The following is a 27,307-nucleotide window of genomic DNA, read 5'->3' on the forward strand; positions in this document are numbered from 1 at the left end:
TGGAAAGGTTTGTCAAATTTACCATCTCTTACAGGTCAGAATACTCTATGAGATGGTAGAAGGGTTGGATTGAGTGACCCCCCCCCAAGCTGGACAGGAGAAATGCCCAGGCTTGTGGTTCCTGGGGAAGTGTGCCAGGAGGCACCTTCAACCCCTCCCTCTGCAGCTGTCCTGCTGCAGAAAGGAATGCAGTCTTTTAAGTTATTACATAAAGATGGGTGTGAGCCCTCTCCACTGGGCACCTTTGCAACGGTAATCTGAATAGCTATTTGATTAGAGATGTCTGGCTCCATTGGGGTGTTGTGATTCTGCTGGACAGCTCTGAAGATAGGTCGCTAGGAAAGGAAAACTTTTGATGTATCTCTGGGCTATCAGCAAGCTCTGAAACTGCTCCTCAACTAGCATGCAGCTCTTTTGAGAGGCCATTGTAACATGTCTGATCCCCACCATCCTTGCACTGGGAGCCTGAGCATCAAACTCAGTAATACAGATGTTATTCAGGGGATGGACAGAGTCCTTAAAAGCTGCATGTAGAAATGCTGAACAATGCTTCAAGGGAGATACTACTCCTTGGTACTTTAAACTCCATGGTGTTTAAACTAAGCAAATGTTCAGGTAGGATGTAAATTTATTACTTGAGGCTGTCAGACCTAGGTCATCACTGGGGAGATCTCCAGGCATGTACAGCAAGTGATCTGATTTCCAGAAACTGTCCATTGTGGATAGATGCCAAGAAGCTAAAATACATGTTGTAGACTGGCTGAATTACTCAAATGTGAACAGAATAGGCGTGTAGTTAGTTTATCTACTACATCTATCTACTGGCATCTATCTACTGGCATAGTGAAGGTGGATCAAGGAGAGGCTGGAATGGATGTTAAGTAGGTGCTGGTATAGAAAGCAGTCATGAGAAAAGTATTGGGAAAAAACCAAAGAGAGAAAAGGAGAAATTGAGGGATCCTGAGCATTCACAGAATCACAAAATCACAGAATGGTAGGGGTTGGAAGTGACCTCTGGCAATCATGTACTCCCACTCCCCTCTGCAACAGAGGTAAGAGTAGGAACATGCTTGAAAAGCAAAGTGATTTATTCCAAATAAAATTTAAGATGGTGTTTCCACAAGCTAGGAGGTTAGGTAGACGTTTGTGACCCGCTGCATTTAGTAGAAACCTCTTGGCACTACAAGCAGTGAGTAGCATGTTTGCTCTATAAGAGACAACAAACTCGTGGCACCTGTCTAAACCATTGTATTCTAATTTCTTGTGTTCTGTAGCAAGTCCAGCAGTGATGCAGCAGCTGAATTGCTTTTTTGGGGTTATGTCAATGGATTGCATTTGCATGCTTCTAGTAGCAATGTTACACCAGGTGAATTCACTCTCAGCAGACCCAGCTGCACGAACCACTGTCCTGGGCTACTTGCTGCTCAAACAGAGGAAGTAACTAGTGTATTTGTGTCATCTCCTTCTCTCATTCATACAAGATGGTATCAAATTTGCCTGCTGGCAAGCTTCCAAAAGAGAGGGAAAGATGGCTCTTTAGAGACTCCTTCATAAAAATAAGAAGTCAGTTCTCCTCTTAAAATTAAAAATTGATTTATAACAAGTTGAAAAGAGTTGCTTTTGTCCTCTAAAAATGATAAAGATAGTGCTTGGAACAATGACTGAAAACACTCTCCAAGATGCTTCTTACAACACAGTAACTGATCAGAGGAAGGCTGATAGAAAGAAAATAAAAAACCTTCATGAATATGTATGAATACAGTAGAACCCTGCTTTGATTTGAAATATCGGTGGTCTCTTTTCCCTTTCCCAGTACCTATAGTAGATTTACATGGGTAATTTCTATCAGTGCTAATGGAGATTATAATGTAAATCCCCCATGCCTCAATGGGAAAATAGACCCTTTGGTTTTCCATCAAGGGCCTGTGTGCCTGTGTGCTTTCATTAGCAACATGTTATACTGCAGCAGGAAAGATGTACAGGTATTTACTGATACAATTTCTCTAGGTTTTCACACACAATTCACCATGACGGAGAGTCTTTGTTAAGAAGGAAACAAAAGCCACCAGCCTTGTCTCCTCCTGTAGCCTTTCAGGTATAATTTGCAGAAGCCCACTAGAATATTGGATTCTGACCAAAAGAGAAGACAGGCTTTATCCTGAGCAGCTTATTAGTCTAAAACAACCAAGAAAGCACTGGAGGACAGATATTCTTACTATGTATTTGTCTTCTATGAATAAAACTCTCCTAATATCCTGGGACTCCATCTCTGCTTTTCTGTCTGAAAGGTACAGACTTACGCTGTTAAATTACAAGTAGTTGTGAACCTCACATACTTAAAAGCCTACTTTTAACAGATAAGTAAAAGGTATTGGTGGAGCCAAGTTGATGGATTCTGAGTCATCTGCCACAAAGCTAAAGATAACTTTTTTTTTCCCCTCTGTACCTGTAACAATGGGCTAACTTTCATGGACCATTGAAAAGATAAAATCCCATCCATGACCCAAGGAGCTTCCAGTGAATAGACAGTGTACAAAAGAAGGGCAAGATCAAACTAGGCAGAGTCCTCCTGAGTCAGTAACCTCTTTTTGTTTTAATTTGGGACTCTCAACCTGTTTTCCAGTTAATTTTTTACTCTTAAAAAGTTGTTTTATTTATAGCTGAAACCTTGGCAAGAAGAAGCTGGGGAAACTCTTGCATTGGTATTTGCTAGATTTGCAGAGGTTCTTAAACTACTCTCTTTAATGCAGTGTGAACTGGTTTCCTCCTTGGATCATATTTTAAAATACCAGCATTTGTAATAACAATGGTGTGGACAATCTTAATATCTGAGAAAAGCAGGAGAGTAACACCCAGAAGATGTTGACAATCTTTAGGTGACTCCTAAGTTTAGCTTAACAAGTAGCTCACTTTTGGGAGAATGTCCACCAGTTTGATCAAGTCTGATAGATGTTATTTCACAGCTGAAGGACTGAATTGAAGGAGGTAGAGAAGAGGTGCCTGGGAAAAAAAAATTTGAGGATGAAGGAACACACCGGAAGAACTAGGAAAAGCTGGGAGTGATCTAGGAGTGGCCAAACTTCAGCCATTTCAAATGAGGATTGAAGTCAGGGAACTATGCGGGTCTGACATCAGGGTGCTCTGATGGAAGAACACATACCAACCTGGAAAGGCATTAATAAACTGTTTTGGTTTCAGAAGAAAGCAAAAATAATAATGACAAATGTGAGGATTTCTGAACAAAGAGTAAATTAATTGCTTTTGTTCCCTTTAGCTAGGTAATGGTTAAAGGGCACCTGAAAACTGTCAGGCTGTGGAAGAAAAAGGGAAATACACTCTGTGAAGTCCACCACACGTGACACCAAGCAAGATGATTTTTGTTAGATCCATTTGTACCTGTCTTCATACAATGATCATTCCTCCTCTTGCATGCTTTGATGAGCAGAAAAATAGCCATCAATTTAAATAACTGGAAGCACATTTTGAAATGAAGGGGGCCACATCTCATCTGGCCTAAGTGTCAAGCAGTTTTGTTGAATTTTGATTTTTTTTGTTTGCCGCATTAAAGCCAGGGATACAGCTATTTTAAACTAAAGTGCTATTTTAAACTAAAGTACCTATTCAGGTAAACCATGAAATCTCTCACCTGTTAGAGCCTGGCCTAATTCAGGACCTACGGTGCAAAGGCATTCTAGAAAGCTAGGCAGTAATAAAGGCACTGCTAAGGGCTAGAACTAGAAGTAGTAAGAATTGCTGGAAAAGAAACATTTTTTTAAACAACTATATTCATTTTTAGAGGGAAACTATGGAAAGCCCATCTTGTAGGTCACAGTGCTGGAAAACATGTCACAGAAAATAATCCCACTCTAGCAAACAGAGGAGATTTGCCAGCTTTCCTTGCTGGTGATTCTTTTCTATCTTTACTTTTTTTCTAATGTTTTTTTTTCTTCCCAACAGGGTATTTTATTTTCATTCTCAGTTCTTTACATGGTAAAGAATCACATGTAACATTCAAGGAGTTTAAAAATTCTTAGGCCTTCATTTCATGTACAGTATAAACCTTTATTGCACAGACTGTCTTCATTCTTTGTGAGACCATTCTGTGAGATGGGCTTTTTGTGTGTGTGTGTGATAAAATGAGGATGTTTATAATGAGGTTTGGTGCTATTGTTATTCAGGATGAACTAGCCTGACAATAGCGAGCCCTGCTGTGAAGAGTGCATTGTATTCACACTCTGAGCAGTCTTCTCCAGACCCATGTAACATTGCATCCTTTATTGTATATAATTGCACATACTAGCAATTGGATAAAAACTAGTAACCCCTTCCTCTTAAACAGGACCATGTTGAAAACTATGCTTTCTTGCTTTGGATCTAATTCCATGATTTGGTGTATTGATAATAGTTTCAAATGCTTGCTGGTAATAGTTGTTGTGGTGATTTTGTGTGGGTTATACCATCTCTTCCCTATTTTGTTCCTCTCTCTTTCAGGAGAAATCCCAATGGTGAATTCATCAGTTGGACCAAACTGCTGTACATGTAATTGTCAGTCAACCCTACAGGCTATTCTTCAAGAGCTCAAAACCATGCGGAAATTGATGCAGATTCAAGCAGGTACAATGACCAGCCCCTTACTTGTGTACTCATAACAAGTATCTACTTAAAGATGGAGGTTGTACAAGATGATCTTTGGAGATTCTTTCCAGTCCAAAATAATCAATGTTTCTATGATTTTCTTGTTAGAAGAAATCAGAATCATGGAATGGCTTAGGTTGGAAGGGACCTCATAGATCATCAACTCCAACCTCCCTGACATGGGCAGGGACGCCTCTCAATTAGACTCGGCTGCTCAAGACCTCAGCCAACCTGGCCTTGAACACCCCCCAGGGAGCCTCCCTGGGCAACATATTACAGAGTCCTATCACTGTCATACTGAAGAACTTCTTCCTAAGATCCAGTCTAAACCTACTCTCCCTCAGCTTCAAACCATTCCCCCTTGTCCTAATGCTGTCTATGTGGAAACTCAGGAAAAGCTGGACTGTTTCCCACTCTCTTGACACATTGTTCAAAGTCTAGTGTAATTTTAACTTCTCAGATCCTTACCTGTAACATGAGATATGATCTCTTAGGAATCTTTTAAGGTGAAATGAAAAACCAAAAATCTAATTTGATTAGTAATGGGAGCTGAGTGGGTAGGTCAATCTGACATAATCACTCCCAGTTTGTTTTCACAGTGTATTCATTCAGCAGTCCAAAATGCTACTTTACCTGTTATCTACTTACCAGTTCACTAATCTTAGAGGTAAAAAAAATATTGAAAGGCCACTTAAAGATATTGTGTAACACTTCATTGAAAGATCTTTAAAGTTACAGCTCTGTGGCACCCTCAACTGAGGTAGCTGCTTCATGTTGTGGCCTCCACCCTTCTTCAGGCTGGTTTACCAGTTCCTTCTACTGGCTGAACCAGCAATAATCAGTTCATTGCAGAAAACTATTCAGTTTTCTTCTTGATTAAAATTTGCAGCAGCACAGTGCAGTGCCAGAAGAGCACTATCACCAGAAACATAACAAGGTCATTGCAGCTAGGAGTTAAGTAGTTCATCATAGGATGCTGTGAAGCTGCAGCCTCCATGCTTCAAAAAAATTAGTGTTAATACTAATGAGGAGTTGGAGTTGGAAATTTTGGCAATCGGGTTGCCTGTCCAGTGTGAATGATGAGGAGTAGAGCCATGGAGGCTTTTCTCTTAGAGTGGCTGGATGTGACCTCTGTGAAAAAGGGAGTGTTGAGTAATCAACTGAAATATGGGTGGAGTGAAGGGCTGACTAAACTCCTTGTCTCTACAGCATATAATGCTTGAGTGAGCAACGGGAAGGATCAGACAGGTTTTGTAATAGCAGTTGATACACATGAAAGTGCTTTTCTAAAACCATGGATTTACAAAGAAGCCAAACAAGGCCCTGCTTTGCAGTCTTTGCTGGGACAGGGAATTCTGTACTCAGTTGCATCAATTTAATTGAAATTATGTGCATGATTAAAATTAGCTTGTGGGAAGAGGTACAGCAGTGGGGTTTATGCCAGAAAAGCTGGCTTCTCAACAGCAGGAACATTTCTAGAGTTTTATGTGTCTACAGTGTAAGTACCTTGTTAATTTGTGACTCTCTTGATTCACTGGGAATAGTTCATATTTTCTGGTAGGTATGTAATGATGATTTTTGCAGAGAAGGAAAATTGGCATTTTTGTTGCTAAAAGAACAAAAATTAAAATGCAAGCATGTAAGTGAAAGTGTAATATAATAGTATTTAAACACCCTTCTGTCTAAGTGATAAACTACAAATTACAATCTTGTAAATCCTTGCCAGAAATTAAATACCCTAGAAGTCTTTTAATAAACAATATTCCAAGGTGTTGGTTGGTTGGTTTTGTTTGTTTTGTTTTTTTTCCCCAAGCTGTGCAGATGGGGAATATTTGTAGTTCACCTGTAGCTTGAATGAGTTTTATATGCACTTTTGGCTTTATGTTTTTTTTTAAACCTTGATCTTAGTGTATCTGCATAGCATTCTGATGGAGGACTTGCTCACATTGACACAGGTTCAGGATTGGTGCCTTAATTTATGCTGGATATTGGGAAATGCAAAATACTGATAAATATAAATATGATCTCTTAGATTTTAGAGGTAACAGGTGAACTGTCAGTTTCTGTGTATGAGCAAGACAATCTGATGCAACTTTGGGTTAGTTTTTTGCCAGAAATTAAACAATAGAATAGTATTTTCCCTCATTCTTGAAATGGTACCCACCTGGATGCGTTCCAGTGTGGTCTGGTACAGGTGATCCTCTGGCGGAGGGGTTGGACTAGATGATCTTTTGAAGTCCCTTCCAACCCCTAACATTCTGTGTGATTCTGTGTGTGAAATCTTCTTGCCAAGGTAATTAACTTGGGTACCACATTCATGAAAATAAGAATAATTGCATTAGCACTTGTATTTTCTTAATTTATCAGGAAAAGATGCTCAAACCCATTGAGATTCTAAGTCATTCAGGAGGCTGTACAAATTAATCATAGGATGGTTTGGCTTGGAAGTGACCTCCAAAGGTCATCTAGTCCAACCTCCCTGACCATCTTCAGGGATGAGAGCTCAATTACCTCCCTGGGCAACTTGTTCCAGTGTTCCACCACTCTGTGGTAAAAAATTTGTTCGTAACATCCAATCTAAATCTACTCTTCTCTAATCTCAAACCATTGCCCCTTTTCCCATCACTATAGGCAACTTTGTAAATAGTCCCTCTGCAGCCTTCTTATAGGCTCCCTTCAAGTACTGGAAGGCTGCTATTAGATCGCCCCAGAGCTTTCTCCATGCTGAACAGCCCCAGCTTCCTCAGCCTGTCCTTGTAGCAGAGGTGTTCCAGCCTCCCTGGTAATTTTCATTGCTTCAGTGCTTTCCTAATCATTGCTTAAGTCCTTCATGTCACCAGCCATCCAGTGGTCACTATGAAAAAGAAGCAGGTACTCCTAATTTTCCTAAAATGCTATCCATCATATGTCTTGAAAAAACTCAGAGTAGAGCTCAGTGTCATTACTCCCATTATGCAGACTGGAAGATTAGGCAAAAGTGATAACAGTGTAACTGTTTCAGACAGGCTGAAAACCCTAGCACTTATCTAGAAGATGCAAGTTCAGTATGTTGGTACTTTAATGGTTGCCTCTGTGTGGTTGTACACGTGCTTTTGTCTGTAAATTCAATTCGTTACTTTCTTTCATTCAGTTGGGACTCAAAACAGACAGCAACCTCCTGTTCCTCTGATTTGTGCACAAAAGTCAACAATATCAAGAAAGAGAAATAAAAAGAAAAAACTGCCCCTCAAAACTGTTGAACCAATTCCCATGAATAAGAAACCCAACCCTGCAGAGAACGAAAAGAAGCTGTCGGCAAACTCAGAACGATCAAGTCTTCAAGAAGTTGAACCCCCTTTAAAACCAGAAACCCCTGTTTCAGGATTTGGAATTATCCTTGAATCAGCTTCATCAGATGTAAGTTAATATTTTAATGCACAAGATTACAGGATTTTAAAGAACTAACTCATTCAGGACAGTCTGTACTCAAGTCAAGTTGATGTGTGTTTCTACTTTTTGTTAGAATAAAGAAGCAAATCTTGGGTGAGAATGGAAGCAGTAGGGTTAGACATGGGAAGTGCTGATTACAAAGTGTCGGGGGGTTTGGTTTGTTTTTTTAACTTCCATGAGCATGCAGTTCCCCCTCGAGTTCAAGGCTGCCTGTTGTTTGAGCTTGTAGTGGAAACTTGTTCTTCATCTCTCCTGTTGCCAAGACCCACAAAGAGATCAGAAGCTGTGAAAAGTGCTGTATGTATCAACCCTTCACAACCCTGTCATTTGCTGATGAGTGCACCTAATCCACACATATGCCCTTAGCCTGCCAAGGCATATTTTTGTGCTGTGTTTCATGCCTGGCTGGTCCCACTGGCTGCAGGGAACTCCTCGCCTCGTAAGTTTTTATCTCAGTCTTTGCCAAGTCAGATCTGGTGGTCAATATACATGGAATGTTAGGGGTTGGAAGGGACCTCCAGAAATCATCAAGTGCAACTCCGCAGCCAAAGCAGGATCACCTAGAGCAGGCTGCACAGGAACACATCTAAGCGTGTTTGGAAAGTCTCCAGAGAAGGAGACTCCACAACCTCTCTGGGCAGCCTGTGCCAGTAGTCTATCACCCTCACTGTAAAGAAGTGTCCCCTTGTGTTGAGGTGGAACTTTGTGTGTTCTGACTTATACCTATTGTTCCTTGTCCTGTCCCTGGGCACTACCAAAGAGACTGTCACCTTCATCTTGACACCTACTCAGATGTTTGTAGACAGTTGTTTAGGTGGGTTGGATTGGTTGATGGGTTGGACATGATGATCTTGAAGGTCTCTTCCAACCTGGTTGTTTATTATTATTGTTGTTGTTGTTGTTGTTATTATTATTATTATTATTATTATTATTATTATTATTATTATTATTATTGATAAGATACTCTCTCAGCCCTCTCTTCTCAAGACTGAACAGTCCAGTTCTCTGAGTCTTGCTGCAGAGGAGAGATGTTCAAGTCTCACTGCTTGCTGTGGTTGCTGGATGAGGGCCTTGGCACTGTTGATGATGTCAGTGTAAATAAAGGGGCCAAAATTAGCCACTCTGAAAATCTGTACTTCTCATGTAAAATTGTGAGGAGCACGTTTTCTGGCTTGCTGGAATATGTACACATTGATAGAGATTTCGTGCATCTGGTGCCTGATTGGCTTTGCTCAATGATCAAATAGATGTCGTCTGGAAGCAGTTGACTGATGAGTAAACTGATCATTAATTTCTCTAATATATTTTTAATTTTCAGCAGGCAGTTTCCAATTTCCATAGTACTATGAGCTAGAAAAACATAATTAAATTCAGTATCAATAAGCATAAATGAAAACAATGCAGCAGATAATGCTCTACCTTTCTGGAAGTGGGAACTAATCATAAAAAAGAGCAGTCATGATAATTCACTTATATAGATGCAAGCCACACCGCTAATTAGATTGCCGCCTCATGCCGCAGAGTCCGTGTGGCGATACAGAGTAACTAGTTTGATGCTTTTTCGGAGGTTTTCCTTTTTGTAACATTCTGCTCAATAATGTTTGAGGGAATGGCTTGGGAAGGGATGGGTAATTTATCTCCGTTCTGCAATTCGTGCTTATAATTTTTCTTAGCTTGTGGCACACTTTTCGGCTTGAAACACAGTTTTGAAAACAGTTTTGTACTTGCAATGGAATTTAATTTGACTTTATGAATGTGTTCCTTTGCTGGACACAATTCTTCTTAGGTGCCAATTTGACCTAGGGGAAAAAGAAAAAGAAAACATCTAGCTCATAAATTAAGTCCTCATCTGCCCTCCCATGCTTTGCCCCCTGCTTGCCACAGTAGTTGACTAAATTTACAGAGCCAGAAGCCCAAGACAAACAAATTGATGTTGTTTCATCTTTGGAAAGAAAACAGTTGAGTTTTGAAATAGATATATTTAACAGCAAAAATAAAATGTGACCTTAAACATTTTGAGAAGGCTAAAGAAAGTGACTTCTTTCAGAATGAATGGTGGTATTATCCTTCTCCATTTATTCATAAGCATCTCTAGTGTGCTCACGACCAGCCTGTCTGAGTGCCTGAAAAAACTGAGACATTTTACATAGCACCATAAATAAGTGTTCCCTTGAGAACGCTGCACGGGGCTGTCTGTAGTGTGTGCTGTGTCATACGCCAGGGCTGCCGCCGTGCTTCTTTTGCCAATATTTATTGAACTTGGAGAAAAAGCTCAGTTTAATGTGTATAAAACTGGAACTACCAAAACCAGTGCAATTAGTTCAGATTTGCTGAGATTAAATACTGCTACTTATGGAGGTGTAAAAAGTCTTTGTGGGGCTGACTCTTAATCTGGCTCATGAATCAGGGAACCTGCATTTTAAATGTAATGATTTTATTTTACTCTTAGTTAAGCTTTCTTATGTTTGTTTTAATGTTATAATATTTTATTTCTAACCAAATAATTTCTGATCTGCATGGTGCAACCTACTGAAATGTCTAGGGTTAAATTTGATTCATTGCCTGTTAATTTTAGCACAGCAAAAGCCTTTGGCATTCAGGTCTTACTTATTTTATTGTACACAAATAATTTACCCAGCAGTTCCTTATGCCACGATCATTATCTACTAACAATTGCTTTTCCTTTTGAGAAATTGCATTCAAAGTGATCATAAAGTTCTATTAGGTGCTGATTGTCTTTGATTGAAAAATAGTTTACTGCTAAAAGAAAGTGAGAATAAATCAGCATTTTGCCTTCAAATTATTTCACTGACATACAAATTGATTCCTATATTAAGAATAAAATAGTCAAAAGTGAAATATTATTGTTTCCTCCGTGCTGGTGTACTGGTAAGGTTTGAAATGTTTTTACAGCTGTATTAATGAAGATGATATGTCTGCCCTAGGCATCTTGTATCACTGAGGTCATCTTAGATTGATTTTGTAGGACCTGAGACCCATGCAACAGAATAGGACAGGATACCTTCATCACCATGACAACTACGTTCTGATTCTTGATTAACATGAAGAATCTTTCCCAAATTATAAACTTGGACCACATCTATTTACTCTTAGAAGTCTTTTCTGTCACCAAAAAGTTTGAAGTATCAAACCCCCACCCACAGCAGAAGATCATCAAATGTCAAATAACTCTGACTTTTGCTGGATGTAGCATTTGGAAAGTTCTCAAGATAAAACAAACCAACATTTTATCCAGAATGAGCTGAGAAACTTAGCTGCTTTTTAGATTTGTGGGGATTTTTTCTGTTGGTTTGTTTGTTGGTTTGGTTTTGGTTTTGGTTTTCCCCTATCTGCATATTTGAAGATTTGTCATCCTGGCTTCCCAACACATTGTAATCTTTGGGTTTATTGCACCATACGTATGTATATCCAATGACAGTATGTGCTTTGAAAATATTTTGCTTGGTGTAACTCTCTTAATACTGATTTTTTAAAATCCCTGGGAAGATAGTTAGAGAGCCAAACCCTTCTGAGATTGGCAGCCCTTTCTTCTGTCTAGACTCAAGACATTTGCAGGTGATTTGATGTGAGATGGCATTTGTTCTTGCTCTGTAAACATCTTTCAAAACAAGCCATCACTGGTGGATATATTTTCATGGATGGGAAGAAAAAAAGCAAGTTATTAGGAGCATGGATGTAATGCTAGCTTATTTTCTCCCCTCATGAGCACTGATTTTTCCTCCCTTGCCAACTTCCATATAAAACCTTTAAAATTTTCATTTATTCATGGTGTATATTCCTCCTAGATTTATAATTATTCCATACAGCTGTCATGTGTAAGCACTGTGAGACAGTCACAGAAGAAAATATTGCAAAGACTAGGTGACCTTTAAGAGTCCCTTCCTAACCCAAACTATTCTATGATTCTGTGATTAAATATTGCATAATCTCTAATGTGTACAGTACAGGGACTTTCTTGAATGCCTTCTTCTGCTTTGGCCCACAGTGTACTTGAGACTCTTGTGAAATGCAGGATGATCTTGCTTCCTCTTCTTCATCTCAGTTTCTAACAGTCACATAAATCTCTGTGATTTACAACTAGGGGTTTTTATGCTGAAATAAACTAACATCATCCTCTTCTAAGGATGCATTTTGGGAGTATGAATAGGAGGGAGAAATGAATGATCACCAAGTGCTGGCTCCAAGGGCAGCCTCAAACTCATCATCTACTTCTACTGAAATGGGCTGTATGCACTGGAAGCCCTCTTGGGAAACCACATGAATTGGTCTGGTAGTCCTGCAGTTGCGCTTCTTGGAAACTCCTGGCTGCCCCACTGCACACTCCTTCACATCATTTGGCAGTGAAATAGTGAGATAAGTGTCCAAAATCATTGCATAAGAGTATTGCTCTGGGATGATCCTCTGGTTTGTCATTACTATCCAATACTGAAAGGTGCCTCTTCCCTTGCTCTGCAGCTAGGAATCATGTCAGCAATTGTTAACTATTACAGTGACTAGACATGAGCATAATGATTTGATTTGCCTTTTAAGGTGCTTATTCAACTGAAGGGGTTTGATTTCCATGAGGCTGCTGTGGTACTGAATAGCTGGGGAAAGATTCATAGTTTGATTAAATGGCTGTAAAGTCTCACTAAACACATGGTTGAAGTAAAACAATGCCTTTGAATGCTCATTTAATTAAAACATTTCTATTCTTTTGGTAGCCAGAAGTGCAACTTGCAGAAGGCTTTGACGTCTTCATGCCAAAATCTCAGCTGGACTCTATATTATCAAACTATACTCGCTCAGGAAGTCTGCTCTTTAGGAAGCTGGTCTGTGCATTTTTTGATGACAAGACTTTGGCTAACTCTTTACCAAATGGCAAAAGGAAAAGAGGGCTCAATGACAACCGGAAAGGACTAGACCAAAATATTGTGGGTGCAATAAAAGGTATGTTTTTTACTTTCTTTCTTGTGTGTAATTAGAACACATTCCCAGCTAAAGAGAGTGTAAGGGGATTAGTATTTCTGACGTGTGTTAGGTCTATTAAAATATGCAGTCTTATTTTTATTCCCTTTCATTCACTTGTTTAAAAATAGCTTCTACGGGGACAGCTTGTGTTAATTTTAAGCCAATGATCCTGGTTTCTGAAGCCAGGCTCTAGGGTTAGAAACTCCATGTTCATATAAGAGAATTTATTAATTTTCCCTGATATCTGAGATGCAATGAAATCCTGAAAATGTAATAACAGCATAACTGATTCTCTTCAGTCAAAATTGTGAGGCTTGCACTGCATCTGACTGTGTCTGCTCTCTAAGTAGTGGCTGGACTGGGGAGAGATGGAGGAAGATAATACTAGGACTGAGATGAGTTTGATGATAACAAGAACGGTGGTGGCTCTTCACTTGTGTGACCATTTGAGAATCCTGTACTGGGCAATTTTTCTTAGCTATCCCTGCTTTCTGGCTTCTAGAAAAAACACATGGACCTCCAAACTCTGTCATTTCAATATGTAAAGAGCAACTATTAGGCCAGAGATGCTGGACTGGATTCTATTAATTTGAATAGTAGCGAGAATACCTAAATTGCCAAAAGACAGGCTGCGTTGCAATGTAGAGCTTATTTTAGAGCCTGTGACTTGTCCTGAGGTACAGATTGCTAACCTAGGAGACTTGACACAATAAGAACTTCTATAAGACCATTGCCAGCAAAAGGAGGCAAGGAAACTTTTTCCAAACATCTCTGTGTCCTCTTATGGCCCACTCTCCCCATGCAAGAAAGATGTTGACTTATTCGCTTGAGTCCAGTGGAGAGACACCAAAACTTGCAGTGCTGAAGCAGGTGAGTGGTGAAATATGTATGAGAAGTGACATATGAGAGTCTGAAAGACCTAGAGAGAAGATGATTCTGGAGAAATGTTATTGCTGTCCACAACTATCTGCTGGGATGGTGCATAGAAGATGAAGTCAGAGTGTTCTCAGAGGCACAGGGGGCACTGGACACAGGGGAAATTTCAGTATGATATAAGGAAGAGCTTTTTCCACATATGGGTGATTGTACAATGCAATAGGGGCTCAGAGCAGCTGCAAGATCACCATCCTTGGAAATACTCAAAACTTGACTGGTACTTGACAGTACCAGGATCTAGTTGGCCATGCTTTGAGCAACAGACTGAACGTGGACACCTTCAGAAGACCTTTTCAACCTGTGCAGTTCTTCAATAAAGTATATATTGTGGTGATGTCATAGTCCTAATACTTTCTACAGAGTAACTTGCAATTTTTTTTCAAAATTATGCTTAAAATTAGGTTTCAGTCACAAACTTTGTATCTTCTTTTCTTGTGCTCAATAATCTGCAAAAATCAGAAGCTGAATTCAATCTGTCCGTAGCTCACTCTTCCTTAAAAGCTTTAATAAATAAGATAAATGGAAAAAAAGGGAGTTAAAAATTACTTTTGTTTTTTTAATGCCCTAATTTGAGCAGCACTGTGATAAAAGAAATGTTTCTTAGTAGATGTAGCAGCACTATTGAAACAGCAGTCATCACCCACTATAGAGAGCAGTGTTTCTCAGTAGCTACACTGATATTAATGGAGCAAATTCTGAGACTTGGTTGAACCACTTCACTTGAGTTTGAGAGAAGAAAGGCAGGAGTTGTAGTTTCAACAGATAAATTTCATCTGTGATGGTACTGCTAGGTGCTCCTGTAATAACAATGATCTTTATTGGCTTCCACAGTATTGCCCAAATGCTAGTACCTGATCCCTGATAGGAAAGCCCATCTCTAAAAGCTGTGATGGAATAAGATGTCAATGACTGATCTCCTGTGGATCTTGACTCAGGCTGACTCCAATTGCACCCTTCCTCCCATCAAAGAGCTGTGCTGTCAGACACTGTGGTTTCATTTGTTCCAAGAAATAACTGAGCCAGTGTGAAATCTCCACAAGAACAATATCACGTTGTTTGCTTTATTACCATTAGGATGTTCCTCTACCACGTGCCCAGATACCCTGTAGGGGCACTTTTAGCCCTTTTTCCATGACATAAATATGAAAGTAATGAATAGACTACATTCATGACAATAATGAGCAGAGAGCTTAAAGGAGGGACTGTGCTTGAAAATTGCTCTTCCTGTCTTAAAACATTTTAACTGCCTTCCTTAAAAGTAATGTAATGCTTCTGGAAAAGGATGATTAGCCAGGGAGAAATTCTTTCTCATGACTTTGGGTATTCAGTAGCACTTGTTGAATTATTTGCAGTGCTTCTCCTGGCCCATCAATTTCCCTTGTGAGTTGCATCAATCTTTCACTCAGAACTGGGGGGAAAAAAAATGATGTGGGGAAAAACCCCACAAAACCCAAAGACAACAAAAAATCCAGAAGTTATTATTTTTGCTTTATGTTGTGATTAGAAATCTAGCAAGTGAAGTCCTTCCCTGCAGAAGTCAATGAACTGTGTTCAGATGTGTGATGTGTCCCTTAGGCCCCTAGCAGGACCAATAGGATTTAATATCTTCATCAGTCACGTAGACAGTAGGATTGAGTGCACGCTTAGCAAGCTGGGTGATGCAATTGATTTGCTAGAGGGAAGCATTGCCATCCAGAGGGACCTTGGTAGGCTTGAGGAGTGGGGTCATATAAACCTCCTGAAGTTTAACTAGGCCATGAGCAAGGTCCTGCACCTGGGGCAGGGCAATCTTTGGTATCAGTACAAACTAGAGGATGAAGGTATTGAGAGCAGCTCTGCAGAGAAGGATTTGGGGTTGTTGGTGGATTAAAAGCTGGACATGAGCCAGCAATGTTCACTCACAGCCCAGAAGGCAAACAGTGTCTTAGGCTGCATCAAAAGAAGTATGATCAGCAGGTGAGGGTAGATGATTCTGCATCTCTACTCCACTCTGATAATACCTCACCTGGAGTACTGCATCCATCTCAGGAGTCCTCAGCACCCTGTTAAAGCAGGTCCAGAGTAGGCCACAAAAGTGATCCAAGGGCTGGGGCATCTCTCCTGTGAAGAAAGGCTTAGAGAGTTGGTGTTGTTCAGCCTGGAGAAGAGAAGGTTCTGGCAAGATCTTATTGGAGTCTTTCAGTGCTTTGAGAGGGGGCCATAAAAAGATGGAAAAAGACATTTCCCAAAGCCTGTAGTGACAGGGTAAAGGACAGCAGTTTTAAACTGGAAGAGGATAGGCTTAGATTGGACATTAGGAAGACTTTTATTTTCAATGATGAGGATGAGGAGATGCTGGCACAGGTTGCCCAGAAAAGTTGTGGATGCCCCATCCCTGGAAACACTCACAGTCAGGTTGGACAGGGCTCTGAGCTACCTGATCTAGTGATGTCCCTGCCCATGGCAAGAGGGTTGGACTAGAGGAGCTTTGAAAGTCCCTTTCAGTCAAACCAGTCTATGATCTATAATGGAGTTGGTGTTAGTACCATGCAGCTCAGGTGGACTAGAAAGAGAGGTCCCATTTCTCCTGCTTCCTTCCTATTACATTCCCATTCCTTTGTGCTCATATTGGTGTTTCCCTAACTACACATTGAGCAATCAAAGCTATTCTGACTTTGATTCAAGAGAAGAACAAACAAGTTAGAGAAGCAAGTTAGCATATTGGCTCTCCAAGGCTGCCAGATGCTGGCTTCCTGTGCAGGCAACAGCAGACAGTAGCCAAAATTCCCACAGCAGGCACCTGCAGTGTGTTGTCTGGGTACTGCTTAATGTCAGATTGTCACCAGGCCCTGGTCATAATCAGGAAGTGTGTGTGTGAAGTCAGTAGGAGTATTAAGTCATTGATCAGGTTTCCATTGTGTCAGGTACAGTATGGATTCAGAAGGAAAACATTATTTCTGCCTTCAGAGAGACATAATTGTTTCAGGTTGGACACTGGCAATGTGGGGGGCTGTATCTACTTCTCTGAGAAGCCCTCAGGGCTGGTCTGATGTCCTTGCTGCTCAGACTACAGAGGAATTACTGCTAACACTCTTCATGCAACGGTTTTGTGAAGTTGTTAACACAGAAGGAGTTTGGAGCGTGTCATTACTTTCAGTCCCCACGTACTTGCCAGCTAGCACTGTTTCAAAAGCCTGTGTATAAAAATACTGCAAGTGTCATTTTATGTTGCACGCTTTTTCATCCCATTTGTGTGACATTTATTCTCAAGGATTACAAATTCCTTCAGCTGGGACCAGTTTTCCTCTCTTTGTTTGCTAGTCATAATTGGACACTGAGCTCCGAGACCTCTGACCAAGACTGCAGTAGCAATACCAACAGTAAAATTCTTTTTCCCTATTTCTGCTTTTGTTTATTTTTTTGTACATCTCTCAGTTGTGTGATGAAAATCAATTGCATCAGTTTCACTCCATTTGTATTTTTGTTTTTTTGGAACAACATTGCTAAGTTTGCTGTAAATATGGAATTAAAGGTAACATTGACCCTCTATGTACCATTTTGACAAAATATAAAACTGGACCTACAGGATATTTTCAGGGGGTTGATTGATTGATTGTTTGTTTGTTTTTGTTTCTCTCAAAAATGGCTTCTTATTTTTTTTCAGTATCAATATAAACATTTTATCCCATCTGATTTGGCAGTATGAGAAGTGTAGAGATTTCCACAGGGGTATCATAGTATCAGTCAGGGTTGGAAGGGACCACAAGGATCATCTAGTTCCAACCCCCCTGCCATGGGCAGGGACACCCCACACTAGATCAGGCTGGCCAGAGCCTCATCCAGCCTGGGCTTAAACACCTCCAGGGACGGGGCCTCGACCACCTCCCTGGACAACCCATTCCAGGGCCTCACCACTCTCATGGTGAAGAACCTCCTCCTCACATCTAGCCTGAATCTCCCCACCTCCAGCTTCATTCCATTCCCCCTAGTCCTATCACTACCTGAGATCCTGAGAAGTCCTTCCCCAGCCTTCCTGTAGGCCCCCTTCAGATACTGGAAGGCCACAATTAGGTCACCTGGGAGCCTTCTCTTCTCCAGACTGAACAGCCCCAACTCCTTCAGTCTGTTCTCATAGGAGAGGTGCTCCAGCCCTCTGATCATCCTCATGGCCCTTCTCTGGACACCTTCCAGCACCTCCATATCCCTCTTGTAATAGGGGCTCCAGAACTGGAGGCAGTACTCCAGGTGGGGTCTCAGCAGAGCTGAGTAGAGGGGGAGAATCACCTCCCTCGACCTGCTGGTCACACTTCTCCTGATGCAGCCCAGGATCTGATTGGCTTTGCGGGCTGCAAGTGCACATTGAGAGCTCATGTTGAGCTTTTTGTCCACCAGCACCCCCAAGTCTCTCTCCTCAGGGCTGCTTTCCAGCCAGTCACTGCCCAGCCTGAATTTGTGCCTGGGATTGCCTCGACCCAGATGCAGGACCCTGCACTTGCTCTTGTTGAACCTTGGCTTGTTGGCCTGTGCCCACCTCTCCAGCCTGTCAAGGTCCCTCTGGATGGCCTTGTTGCAGGTTGTTTGGTTTTCATCAGCTTGCCTGAAGCCTTAGAAACCTGACCAAGAAGCCACCAAGTGACCAGATCTTCAGCTCTCCACTTGTACCATATGGAAGGCAGCATTTAGAAGCGCCTGCCACATCTGGAGACTCAGTTCAAAGTTTACTATTTTTCTGTGAGGGTTTTGTGTGAAATTCCTGAGCAGAAAATATCAGGTGTAGACCATTTCCCTGGGATAGGCTTTTATAAGTAGTAACGGTGGTATTTCTGTGGTATTCACACACACAAATGTCTTCTGAATGATAGACTTGTGAAGTGCTGGGTTGGACTCTGTTCTCACAATCCTAGATTTGGCCATTTAAATGCTTTTTTGATAAGTGGATTATTTGATGTATTTTACTTACAATCCTCTCCAGTCTCCTTCATTCTAGTGGCACATTTCAAAAAGATGGTATCTTTTTATTTCAGTCTTTACAGAAAAATACTGCACTGCTAACCATGTGGATAAACTTCCTGGTCCTAGGGACTGGGTCCAGATTCTTCAGGATCAAATTAAACTTGCAAGAAGACGATTAAAAAGAGGCTCAGGTATGTACAAAGAAAAAATACCAGGAACAACATGTGAGTGTAAGATTAAAAGCTTAGAGCCTTTGTGTCCACAGCAGTGTTTTTTTCTTCTTGACTGTAGAGTTCTACATGTTCACTACGAAAATTAGACCTCTGAGATTTTAGCAGGTTTTGGTGTAGAGTGTTTGTTTGTGTTTGGTATGGTGGCTGTCTTTGCAGCCAAGTTAACTTTGAGTCTTTCTCACATGTTGCCTTTAACCCCTTTCCATTAATGCCCAAACTCTTCTTCCCAGTGTTTGATGAAATATAAGTCCCAAAGTAGCTGATCCACCCAGGCTTACAGGTGGAAATCTTTTAATTCTGAATTATTTGGTCTGACAAGCCATTCACTGTACTGTTCAGACATAACACAAATGACCTTTCCATCTAAACTATGTGTCTGGAAGGAAAGATGAGTTTTCTCACATTCCCTGTGAAACAATCAACATCACTGTAGCAAAAAAAACCCCAATATCCACCCTGGCTGTGCCAGCAAGGTTCTGCAATACATGGGAGGGAGCTTGCCAGCACTGAGTAACAGGTAATGTAAGTAGGGCTTTGCAGTAAAGCTACTCAACTTGGGCTGGGACAGCCTGCATACTTGGGGCTGGAATCAGCCTGTGGTGAAGGCTCAGAACTAAGCTTTCACCCCAGCATCAGGCAGCTGGTGAGCTCTCAGCTCCAGCAGTGAACAGAAATGTGCAGTCTCAAATCCCCAGTAGAATTTGTGGGAAAGCAGTATCACTGACTCAGAGATGTGTAATTACTGTCTAAACCTTAACTAGCCTTCTTCCCATCTTCATGCCTTCTGTCATACAAGGGGGCTTCACTTACTCTTCCTCATCCTAGTCTTTTCTTAAGGCTCTCTTGTGGTTGTATTTCTTGCCTATCTTTCCCCTGGAGCATCCGACACCATTGTCTGAGGCACATCACTTGTGCCAATGTCCTTAAACATGATGCTTCACTGTTACCATATTTAGCTGCCTGCCTTTTTCTCCTCTTGCCTTCTGCCCATCACCACAATTAAATGCCTGTTAGTGTTGGTGGGTTGATGGGATGGGAAATATGATGGCTCCACAGGGGATACTGGTGGTCCCTGTCGCTATGAGATGGTGAGTGAAACCACAGGAAGTGCCCTCTCTGGCCCCCTGTCTCAGAGAGCAAACCTTCTCTGTCTAAAGCTGTCTCTCTGAAACGCACACTTAGACTGGCACCTGAAATCATTCTCCATAACGTTGTCAGTGCTAGGAGGGAAAAGCATAAAACTGAGGAAAATTAGAAACACTCAGAGGCAGAAATAACACAGGGAAAGGAAAAAAGGGCAGATTATTCAGTAGTATAAGCTCCCCTGACTAGAGAAGCAAACCAGCACTAGCCTTAAAAAGGGTTTCTTGTGTGTATTGGGGGAGGGAGGAGAGAGGGATACAAGATAATCTTGTTAAAGACGGTGTCAGATTACTGGTGTTGTACAACAGGGCTGCTTTCTGCCCCTTCCAAGGCTGGCTGCCCTCCCCCAGGATAGGAGGGTGGAAGTGGGATGCCAGGCTTCAATAAGGTGATGAGTGCAGTGCAGGGATGTGGGGAGCAGAGGGTCCTTGGGCTGTCTGCAGAAGATCCCTCAGGAAAGAGGATTGACCTAATTTTGTTTTGATTTTTATTTTCTTTCATCCTTTTTTATTTGCTTTTCTTCAGGCCTCTGCAGGATATTAATTAAAATGACAATGACATTCAGCTTTTGCCTTTCAAATGGGGCCACTTCCATCTCTGGTCCTTTCTCAGTACAGGAAAATATAAGCAGAGGATATTATCTCTAGGCTAGCAAGACTGTGGAGAAAAAATAAGTGAGGTTGAGTATAGTGTGACTGAATAAGATAGGCTCCAATATCTGTCTCTGCCTGCAGAGGGAAGGAGACTGGTTAACTGTTATGTGGATGAGGGGTGAGCAATACCTAGCAGCTCCTGGAGGTTACCTGCTGAAAAGAGTGCACAGTCCCTAAACTGGTAGAGAAGCTTTTCATTTGTGTTGTTTAGTTTACTGGCCATTCCCTGAAGGGCACAGGCAGACATGCTCTCTTCAATTTATCAGGGGTGATTGGACACACCTCTGTGACCATCTGCACCTTAACATCTCCACTGCTGGCCTAAGCTAACCCAACCTGACCGTGCACTGGAGCAAATCAGAAGTTTCCAAAGCCTTTGTGACAGCAAAGCAGTAGATAGCAGCAGAGTGGCAGGAGCAGACAGCTGGTTGTACTAACATATTCACCTTGTTGAAATAAGATTTGTTAGTACTTCTATGTCACAAATGTGAGCTGCTGATATGATGAATGTAAGCTGGTCAGGTGACAGCTCCATCTACTCCTACTTTGTTTCCAACCATGGCTGTAAGCAGGTGCCTGGGAAGGTCTGCAGAACTGAGGGAAGGATGTTGCAATGTTTGCTAATACAATCTCACAGCCCTCAGCAGCTTCGTCCTGATCTAAAACTGGTTGTGTGGAAACTGTGCACTTAACTATTCATTGTGAAGCCATACAAAAGTTGTTGAAGCTGTGTGTAACCTTCAGAGACCATACAGGAGGTGAGGGCAGGTATGGAAGGAGGTTTGATCTACTATCAGAATAAAGCATCCCAGGACTCCATGTTACAAAACTTAGCTCTTAAAATTCTGAAAACTATGGAAATCACAGACACTGAGATGTGGACTCCTCAAGATTCCAGAGGAGCTTCTGAGCTCTTCCAGTTCTCCTGTGCATAGGCTGAGCCCTCCCAAGTGAATGTTATCATGTCCATACTCTCAGGACAGGTCATTTTCTTTTAGTTTTGTCTCCATTTTCTTAGTGAAATGTGGGCTATGTTTGTGGCTGTAGACCAAGGCGCCCAAAGACCAAATCTGCGCATTTCACCCCAGACCTTCTGAGCCAATCAATGTGTCTCCTTGCTGCCTGATGACACCAATTTATCTACATTGGTCTCTGGTTTGTTGTAATGAGCAGGCTTTACATGGAGAAAGCTTAAGGTGATCCTTTCATTTTACAGAAGCCACAAGACAACTTCTTAGTCACCACTGAGCAGGGCTAAATTTTAACAGCAGAAGTATTTAAAAGAGAAGGGGCAGGCTTTCCTTGTTGCTTGCCTTCCCCTGAGCCATTTAGTACATCCTCTGATTAGTTTTTCATTTCAAACCAGGCAGTAAGATACTGCATTCATGAGGAGCCCTCTCTGCTTTATCCTGTGAAACATTATTTCTGCCTGATAATGTAAATCCTGCCTTAGCTTTCAGTGATGTTAATAATTTCAGAGAATTCTAGCACGAGTGGGGTGGATCTGCTTTTCATACCTCTTCTTACAGGGCATGCTCTTCTGAATGTTTCCAACTTAAATGAAATCATGATCGCTGGATCATAGATGCTGTCCACCTTCAACCTTATTTATTGTGTTTGTCTCATCTAGAATTAGGGACAGAAAAGGTGCCTACCTGGAAAGCTAAAAACAAAACAACAACAACAACAACAACAACCAAACCACAAAAAAACACCCAAAGAACCAACAAACAAAACCCCAACAACAAAAACCCCACTTTAAAATTCTGCTTTCTAGAAAATAGTTCCCCTGTGTAGATTTTGAAAGGTTATTAGCCAAAGCCAGATAAAAATTCATTTAAGTTCTGAATCAGTGACAATATTTTTCATATCTGGATTTTTTTTTACATTTTATTTATTTTGCCTTGGGTTTTTCTTAGTTCTTTCAGATGATTGCCTGAGATCTGAGACTTAGGTAGTTGGGTTTTTTATATTTGTTAGATCTGAGAATAAAGCTGTCACTGACATTAAATTTTTATTGGCCTTGTTCAGGCTTTTCAAAATTTCACAAGTTGGCTGTCACAAAGGGGAGAAGAGACTGTGAGGTTAATGTTACAAACAGATGTTATAATTAAAATGAAAGAGTATGATAATATTCTTCAGCCTCAACTGCTGGTCCCATTTCATGCCAACAGCACAGCATACTGGGGCACACCTTCATAGTACCAGATCTGTCTTCTCCCAGCTCAGAAGTTGAACTCTTTTGGACTGGGATGGGCTGTGAAGTAGCCCTGGAAGGGAAGAAATCAAAGGAAAATGAAAATGCATGTGCATAGGTTTCCTCTCTTAAAGCAGCATGAATTGCAATGCAGATTGCCTGGTTATTTGCAGCCGTAGGTTTCCCACGGCGTGGTCTTTCACCTTGCAAAAGAGAGCATGGGTAGGTGGTTGGTGGCTTGCCTGTGGCAGCATAGAAAGAGACAGTTGACCATTAGCATAGAGATCTTAAAACAGGTGAAATCAGAAGGAGCTGACTTGCTGTTCATGTCACTTCAGTGCCAGTTGTAGCATCCAAGCCTTTTGATTACTAAACTCTCCATCCATTAATAAGCAGTAGGTCAGGGGTCACACATCTCTCACAGTAAGTTCTTCCTCCCTTTTTATGTTTTGAAGAGCTTGTAAGCCATTATTCTCTAGCAGCTGTCAGTTGCATAGACAGGAAAACTGATACTATGTGAGTAATGCTCCCAAAGTACACAGGGTGAGAGCTGCTCATGAGAAGTCATAACCTTGTGAGTAACCTGGAAGCCTTTGACTGCCATGCTCCATAAAGGAAAATGTAGCAGTGTTAGAAAATATGCTGCATTTCTTTTCAAGCAGGATTAAATAAATCACATGCCATGATACTTCAGCCTTGAATTGTTGTTTACAATTAACATTACTTTGTTGTTTACCAGTCTAAAATAGTGGGAACAAAGGAAGAACAAATACTTAACTCTTCTACATCCTTGTTGAAACTGCTGCTTCCAGAGTTTTTTTGCTTTCTATTTCTCTTCATCCTTCCCATTTCCCTGGTTTGTATTTTTGATACAATATCTACGTGTTGCAAGAGATCAGGTTGATATTTTGCTTAGTAATAAACATAGGGCCAGGAAGGATGTAGGATGTAGTCCAATATGTGGTATGGTGCTTTGTGGCCAGTATTTTAGAGACAGCAATATTAATGTGAGTAACTGCTGCCTTGTCTTCCCAGCCCTAAGCATACATGTACAAGGAGCAAACCAGCAGGTGTACACTTAACAGACAAACACGTACCTCAGAAGCTAAACAGTTTGGGGGAGGACTTCTAAGGAAACAACTGCCAGGATTGCTTTGCAGGAGCTACTGATTTCTCTCTAAGCAAAGGACAGAAGAGTCTCTGAATTCCCACAGTAGGTTCTATTCCTACTTGCCTTGTCTTGCAAGCTGGCTCAAGACAAGTAGAGTTTGGCTGGCAGTCTCGGGGTGTGGCTGTCGAAGACAAACCTTCTTTCCTGTTTGGAATGACATGTGAGAAGCTGGTGGTTTACATCCACATTAGGAGGTCAAGGTGTTTGTCATGCCTTTGTGACATGTGGAGCTGCAGTTATACATCCAGTTTCATAAAACAAATTCATGCAGCTCCTGAGAAGAGTGAGTAGGCTCTCTGGGCATCTACTGTGCCTCCCTTTCTGGCAGTGCCACAAGCATTCATGCGGTGATGTCAGTTTTTAACTGGCTGTGATCTTGGTGACCGTACAGACTTTTGTGCTGGCATGATAAATGGGGCAGGAACAACTGGTTAAGAGCTGCACCTTATCTATCCATCTTGTGTCCGATTAAAATGGATAGGTAGCTTTGCTACCTTCAAAACTGATTCTGCAAAGTTGGAGAACTCAATTCCTTATCCTCTGAAAGTGAGATGATTTCTAGTTTCTGTTTCTTTCTGTATTACTGCCTTCCTCTGAATTCAGTTTGGGCTAGGTATAAGAAGAGTAGTTAGGCAATAAGGTAACTGCATCTCTAGAGCTACTTTAAGAGCAATTGCTGAAATTTCCAGAAAAACCTATTATCTGAGTGGGCAGCCTGGGTGGCACCAACCCTGGTGTCAACAGAGTAAAGACTTTCCAGACCATTGCTAGTGCTCAGATCCACCTTCCCATTTTCATAGCTTGAATCCCTTCAACCCAAGGGGCCACTTACAGCTTTGTCTCTTGTATGCTGAGTGGCTGTGCTACAGAATTACTTGGTGCAGGTGGTTCTTCATAATATATTGGCCTCAGACAGTCACTCCAGATTATTTAATCTGTGTATATCCTGTTAGCTGTTTCTCATCTGCTTGTTTCACTGTGCTGTCTCCTCCCTTGAGCACCCAGTCACAGAATCATAGAATTGTTTGGGTTGGAAAGGACCTCCAATATTGAGTCCAACCATCAGCCTAACAGCACTATGGCCATGAAACCATGTCCCAAAATGCCATGCCCACACATTTCTTGAACACCTCCAGGAACAGAACCTATCCCAATGCCTGACTACTCATTCCTTCCATTGCTGGGAGTCCAGTCCATATTCAGAACAGCTTAGATAACCTCTTCACATCTATTGAACCCCGCATTCCTTCAAAAATTCAAGATTCTCACATAAGTTGTACCAAGAACTTAATTTATTTCTGCCCAGTGTGTCACCTTCTCAGAAAATGGTAAGACAGTCACTTGCAGGTCTGTGTTGTGTACTTGTCAAGGCTCTCCATTTAAACCCTCTGTGGCAGGAAAGCTGCTTAGTACTAGGGGCATTGGTTTGTTTCTGTTTTCTTTAGTTCATCCTTGCATGTGGGAGAGAGAGCAGCCTCTTGGTCAAGGGGTGCATAGCCAAGGGTTGATGGATCTAAATTAGGAGACTTATGTAGATTAGGAGCTGAATTAGTTCTCCATACACAACAACTCAACATCCTCATGTATAGAGCCATGACAAAGATGAAGAGAGTTCCCTCAGTTTTAGGTGGAAGCTGAACTAAGTTGCTTAGAGCATCTGTATCCTTCCTCAGATTTGATCCCTATAGATACTGTGGAATGAAGTGAGTACATGTACATTCACGTACAATGTAATGGGCTGATCCTTTATGACCACACCTAGTTTGCTCTCAGAGATCTCATAGTATTTTAAAGGCCTTAAATGTCATGCTGCAGCACCAAAAGGCAAAAGCAATAGCATTTCAAATATGGCTTGAGTAGGTTAGGCACTGATTTCCTGTTACAATGCCTGTAACTTACTTGGGGTTCACATGCACACCCCAGGCTCTACAGTCTAACAAGTCCCTGCACATCTGCTGAGCTGAATTAGCTATCTTTATGCATACCCCTTGGCCTGTGGCAAATAAGGGATGAACAAATTAGGCTTTTATCCTTCCTTCACCGTGGGCTAAATGAAGTCAAATGCTCTTGTGTAAGCTGTGGGTTGAACGCACGTGTGTGTACATCCACCGTAACCACCTGGGTACCCACCTGGTTGCAGGGCTCTTAATTATGCCAGGTGCCCACCTGCATCTTTGCAGACATTCTGCCCTAGTGAAATTGTCCCACACAAAATGAGCTCACCTGTGGTCACAGGATGTTAAGGAGCAGAATTGGGAATATTCGTTCTTCCCCTGTAGGCATCAGATGATGGCAACTATTGGAGGGTGGAGTACCAGCCAGAGAGGATCCTTCCTCCAAGCACTGTGGGGGACATTTCTTATGTGATTTTATCAGATGATCACAACTCATTTTATCATCCAAGGAGAGCACCCAACAGAGAGCTACAAGGATGATTAAGGGACTTGAACATCTCTCCTATGAAGAAAGACAGAGAACTGGGGCTGCTTAGTCTTGAAAAGAGAAGGCGGAAAAGGGATCTTATTAATGTCTACAAACATCTGAGGGGTGGGTGTCACGATGAAGGTGACAGTCCATTTTAGGTGGTGCCCAGTAATAAGACAAGGAACAATGGGTGCAAGCTAGAACACAGGAAGGTCCACCTCAACATGAGGAGACAATTCTTTAGGGTGGGGGAGCACTGGAACAGGCTGACCAGAGAGGTTGTGGCGTCTCCTTCTCTGGACACTTTCCAAACCCACCTGGTTGCATTGCTGTGTGGCCTGCCCTAGGTGATCCTGCTTTGGCAGGGGGGTTTGGACTCGATGATCTCTGGAGGTGCCTTCCAACCCCTAACATTCTGTAATTCTATGGGCTGGATATCATGACACCATGAAAAGACAAAGTGTTACTCCATCCCATTGCTGGCACAACTGCTTCTTAATACCCAACTTCTTCTAAGTTTGCCTTTTTGTGATATGACCTTTTCCTTCAAGCATTGAGTTTTTAACTGAGCAATAGCAAATTG

General features: G+C 41.6%; 1 protein-coding gene across 3 annotated transcripts in view; it reads left to right on the top strand.

The window, feature by feature from the left end:
• BEND7 (BEN domain containing 7) overlaps window positions 1-27,307 on the top strand; it is a 52,630-nt gene that overhangs the window by 18,191 nt on the left and 7,132 nt on the right. For all 3 annotated transcript variants that reach the window (XM_068168136.1, XM_068168143.1, XM_068168151.1), the window contains exons 4-7: window positions 4,492-4,614; window positions 7,766-8,031; window positions 12,789-13,014; window positions 18,975-19,094. In XM_068168136.1, the coding sequence (XP_068024237.1) occupies window positions 4,492-4,614; window positions 7,766-8,031; window positions 12,789-13,014; window positions 18,975-19,094 (735 nt within the window). The remainder of the gene's footprint in view (window positions 1-4,491; window positions 4,615-7,765; window positions 8,032-12,788; window positions 13,015-18,974; window positions 19,095-27,307) is intronic.

The sequence above is a fragment of the Melanerpes formicivorus genome, unplaced genomic scaffold, assembly GCF_026170545.1.
Source record: "Melanerpes formicivorus ecotype bairdi unplaced genomic scaffold, bMelFor1.0.p_v2 SCAF_3, whole genome shotgun sequence".
Taxonomy (NCBI): domain Eukaryota; kingdom Metazoa; phylum Chordata; class Aves; order Piciformes; family Picidae; genus Melanerpes; species Melanerpes formicivorus.